We start from the raw sequence: 5,184 nt of genomic DNA on the forward strand, positions 1-5,184 counted from the left end.
ACAATGCACGGCTCATCGTGTCTAATCTCTCCGGAGTTTGGATTCCTCCAACCAAAGCAGTTACAGTAAAATCCAAACACTGTTTTCCCTCTGCCTTAATTTTATTCAGCATCCATATGTTGTGGTGTCTCCTGCCACGCCGTCTAATTAAGCAGAAAAACCACACACTTGCATAGAAAACATTTGTTTAAATATGAAGCAGTAGTCTGGTCTTGTGAGAGGCTTCAAACATTTTGGGCATTGACCTACTTTTTGGCATTTAGTCCTAATTAAAAACATTTTAATGCAGAGTCACTCCTCATTAGCTCAAAGCTTCAAGCTTCAAAAGCATCTGCTGGAGCAAGTTTATGCATGAAGGACAAGGCTCTACCAGGCGTCTCAGGGGGCATTGTCATTAGGCTTTAATTCAGTTCAGTTCAGTTTTATTTATGTAGCACCAAATCACAGCAAAAGTCGTCTCACGACACTTTACACAGTAAGTTCTAGACCTTACTATCACAATAATAGAGGAAGAACCCAACAAACCTTGAGCAGCGCTTAATGTTAAAACGGTTATGTGCCAGGACCTATATTTGTAATGAGTGTAAATTTATGTCTGCTCATGTAAGTCAGATGACATCCTCAGATATTAGCCGGATGATGGGTGGGGCCTGTATTTATTTCTGTCCCTAGCGTGTATATTGTTTGTAGTCCAGGCTCACTGTGTGTCTTTCAGATTGAAGAAATCACCTTTAAGAACTACTACACAGCCTATGTGACTGTGCGTTTGTTGAGGAGGAGCCCCGGGCAGGAGGCCCCCGCTAAGTGGTGCACTGCTCTGAGAGATCTGCGTCTGATGGACAACCCCCACACCGAGGGGGGCTCCCAGGACTACTACTCCATTCACAGGACACAAGTAGGCAGGGTTGTGTGCGCACGCTGAAACTAGGGCTTGATAACCAGATGCATGCAGGGTGTCGTGTCCTTAGTTTCTGGGCTCCAGACTGTGACACTGCTAGTTTGAATTTTCCAACTTAGTATGAAAAGGCCAGTAATAAACTGAGCTCTGAGGAACACACTCCTGTTGAATATGTGCTGGTGTTGCTGGCCTCACGGTGCAGAATGACATACGTACAGAGTGTGTTTTCACAACCCTCTGCTCAAAGGGGAAAGTTTCTCCCTGCTCACTTTAAATTAAAGTTTAATAGGTGAACACAACAGCAGGACTTTCATCACAGCTGGCCTACCAGCAAATGGTGGTCCAGTATGAAACTTTAATCCTGCTTGTACACTGAGAATGGACTTCTTAGGAGAAATACTGTGTTATGCAAGATGCTAACTGAACCACTGGGAGAACTTATGGTGCAGTGTTTTGCTTGAGGGCTTCGACACATGGACCCACTTTGTTCCACTGTGGACTGGAGCTGAGAGCAGTGAACAGAAATGAGTCTTGCTGCTCTATTACTGTTATTTTTTATAGTTATATAACATGATAATTATGATGTTATAATTCTGGGGTTATGACTCATTTAGTAAGGACGGCCTGCTGGTATCCGGTGTTGCTCAGTGTTCAATAAATAAAACATGCAGTGATTTGACACAGTGAGTTTCAGCTGGGATGATGAGCATTGTACTGTTGATATACAGTATGCAGACAACACTAACTGATCTTTCCTATTTTTTTTTTATTTCTAGCGTATTCTCTTTGCAAATGGAGCCAGACAGTGAATCCTAGTGATGGTGCTCCATGCCTGAAATAGTTTAAACTCATGGTCGTCCTGTAAAGATAATGTTTGTTGTATTTAACCCTAAGGAATGTTGAATGTATATTCTACAGTATCACTGCAGTAATTCTCTGTATGAAGACCTAAATATACTGCCACACAATTTATTTCTTTAGCTGCTTGAGGGATCAGCTCAAAGGATCAGTTTACATCAACTGAACACTTCTGGTTCTTATTGATACAGATGCTGGTGGAGCCGGATTGTGTGGTGTTGGTGCGACTGATCCTGAGACAACCGTCCTCTGCCTGGCTCACCTTCAGCCTCGAAGAGATCAGAATATACCCTCACCTAGAGCCGGTTAGTTTGGTTTGCTTTTTTGACAGAGGTTTATATAATAACAGTAAACTAACCTTAAACACAGGCTCAGTGAGATGCACAGGCAGAAGATTACTGAATGTGGAGGTAGAGTCTACACAGCAGCAGCGTAATATTCTAAGGACTGTTTCATTCTTAGTGTAATTATGCTTGTGACTTTGCCAGTTCTGCCTGTGTATATCAAACGCAGTGGCTGTTTCATGTCTGTAGTAATACAGTCAGTCAGTTGTCACCCTGTCAGCTGAATAGTCATAACACAGCCACACCAGTGCTGTGCTAACCAGTTTGGTACCACCTAAGTGAAAGTGTTTCAGACCACCAGCTTCAAAACAGGACGCTGCAGTTTCTGTGGTGAATTTGTAAGCCAACACTTACTGCAGTATTTATACATTTAGCTCAGCCCAGTGCTCCCTCTCTGTTAGCTCTGTGTTTGGTCTCCACCACTTTCTGAGGGAAACCTCTGGCTCGGTAGCAGCTAAATGCTGCACTATGTTCACCCGCTGGTCTCTGACTGTGTCTGCCTACTGTTTGCTGAGCAGGTCGTCGACAGTGGCTGTGTAGAGCGTCTCCTCTACTAACAGCTGCAACTGAAACAGCACTGATGAGACTGAAACAAAACCTCAAAGGTGAAGGACATAAAACTACAACGATGAGCTGAAAGACACTACAGCTCCACAGAGCTGGTGGGAGCTGCAGAGTTAGGTGTTCTCTCACAGAAACACAGTAAAATCCAAATAGACAAAATAAAGAAGAGTATAGCACAGAATATAAAAGTAAGGACCTGTCAACACTACGGTACATGTCAAATCGAACTGCGTTACCACAGCATGGTGATGGCAACATCAGACTGAACTGCCCAGTTTAAATGACATTTACTATTGTTCCCTCCAGGAGCCAGAGAAGGAGGTTTCTGATTGGCTGTCAGACCTGACCCTGGTTGACCAACACCCTGATCTGGAGGTACACATGTTGTGTTGTTTGTGAGTGGTTACCATTACAGACGTCCTCCGGGAGTCTGAGGGAGTTTACTCTCTGCTTTGCTGGAGGTTTTATAAGCTGAGTCCAATAAATTTCATATCCAAGACATTTAGATGTGAATAATTCTGGGCCAAGAAATAAAGAAATGATTCATTATTTCCCCACAACAGTTCTGTTTCTGGGAGTGTGCAAGATCTCTACCTAGTGAAAACCATATGTGTCCAGATTTGGTGATTTAATGTTTTTTATAATCCTTTCTAATAAAATACCTGATAATTATTAGTATAGATTATATTAATTACTATTACTATTATTCCCCTGCTTTTTAGAAAATGCATCGTCTCAAAGCAGAAAAGAAGGTTTTCACAGAACAGAAACCTTAATGTTGGGAAATTAGATTTACCAAGAATAAATGTTAAAAGCAATGACTAATCTAAACACACTTTACATTTTGTGTCAGTTTAAATATTTAACTTCAGCATGGTTAAAGTCCTGGTTACAGCCTGTGTGTGAACAAGAGGATTTGCTGCTGTACACTGTGGTGCCCTCTGCCTGACATCTGTCCTCCTGCATGTCTCACAGGGCCTCCCAGACCCCCAGACTGTATCATCCAGTATCCAGCAAATGTGGGCTCTGACAGAGGTCATGCAGACCAGCCAGACTACAGCCTCCGTTGGACGATTTGAGGTAAGTCTGAAAGACTGGGATGGCCACTGCTTGCAGCAATGCTCCTACTGAATGTCATTTTCAGATGAAACAGGAGGTGCAGTAGCTCTTAGTGATGAATAGGGATGCGACAAGACAGCGCGATATTAAAACGTGAAGCTATTTCTCGTCGAGGTGAAAGCTGTCTCGCGATATCAGTACATAACAGAACGAGAGCAGCGGCCGGCATGGCGGAGTGTGGGAGTGAGATTAGCATATTTTTATGTTCAGTTTGGGGAAAGGAGGAGGTCACACATAGCTCACAGTGATTTGTTTGAGGCGGACCACCACAACACTAACCGCCACATATTAATTTAAAATAGGTTAAATCTCATTTCAGCGCAGGGCCATGCGTAGCGCATGTATTCACTGTCCCTCCGTGTACTGCTCTGTTTCTCTCTAGACAGCTCCATCTCTGTGTTTGTTTCTATAATATAACGCTGTCAATAGCAGAGCTCCAACTCTTCTAATAAGTTATTAGCAAGCTAGTAAGGCTAGCTAGGCTAACGTTAGAATACAGCTGCTGCTGAGGTCAGCACGCTGTGAATAGCATGGATGTGTACGGACTGTTGTGCAAAAGTTGATGCTAGTTCCTGATCTGTGACGCTGAACGTTTGCTACCTCAGTCCAGGGGGATGTCAAAAAACACACGGGGAAACACTGATCAGTATGAAGAGTGATCCAACTGAGATATTCATTGGTTCCAACCAGTGCTGCTGAAGCAGAGGGTCAGGAAGTGAGAGATGTAGGAGGAGGGCAGCAGCCGACACACTGCTGCTGTGGGAGGGCTAGTGCAGGAGGGACAGGTCAGATGAACTGCACTATAATATTATTATACACATCATTTTTTTTAAGCATGGCACCCCTCACCCCCTGAGCTACCGCTGCAATTCTGTGGGAAACTGCAGCTTCAGTCAGAAATTAACAGCTTGTGCACAGTTCATGCACAGTTCTGAGGCAAGCAAGCAAAGTTTATTTATATAGCACCTTTCTAAACCTGTTACAAGGTGCTTTCCAGTAAAACATAAACAAATAATAATAATAAAGATACCTAAGACCAGATAAAACACATCTAGACAATAAAATAAGAAAAATACATAGTCAAAACAAATACATCAATCAGTAAAATTGATAAAAGCCAGTGAACACAAATATGTTTTAAGAAGTGATCTAAAAACAGCCAGGTTCTGAGCAGAGCTAATCTCCCGTGGCAGACCATTCCACAGTATAGGAGCCCGAACTGAAAAAGCTCGGTCTCCCCAATGTTTCCGTCTGGACTTCGGCACTTCCAGGCTCAACGGGTTCGAAGACCTAAGTGTCCTTTCTGGAGTATAAAAACGCACAAGCTCAGAAATATATGAAGGTGCCAGACCATGTACAGCCTTACAGACAAACATCAACAATTTAAAATCAATCCTAAAA

General features: G+C 43.0%; 1 protein-coding gene across 5 annotated transcripts in view; it reads left to right on the forward strand.

Moving 5' to 3' along the window:
• The window catches only part of nicn1 (nicolin 1), a 19,741-nt gene that overhangs the window by 2,542 nt on the left and 12,015 nt on the right, over window positions 1-5,184 (forward strand). For all 5 annotated transcript variants that reach the window (XM_020612205.1, XM_020612206.1, XM_020612204.1 and 2 more), the window contains 4 exons: window positions 716-895; window positions 1,948-2,061; window positions 2,971-3,039; window positions 3,640-3,744. In XM_020612205.1, the coding sequence (XP_020467861.1) occupies window positions 716-895; window positions 1,948-2,061; window positions 2,971-3,039; window positions 3,640-3,744 (468 nt within the window). The remainder of the gene's footprint in view (window positions 1-715; window positions 896-1,947; window positions 2,062-2,970; window positions 3,040-3,639; window positions 3,745-5,184) is intronic.

Source organism: Monopterus albus, unplaced genomic scaffold, assembly GCF_001952655.1.
Source record: "Monopterus albus unplaced genomic scaffold, M_albus_1.0 scaffold121.1, whole genome shotgun sequence".
NCBI lineage: Eukaryota > Metazoa > Chordata > Actinopteri > Synbranchiformes > Synbranchidae > Monopterus > Monopterus albus.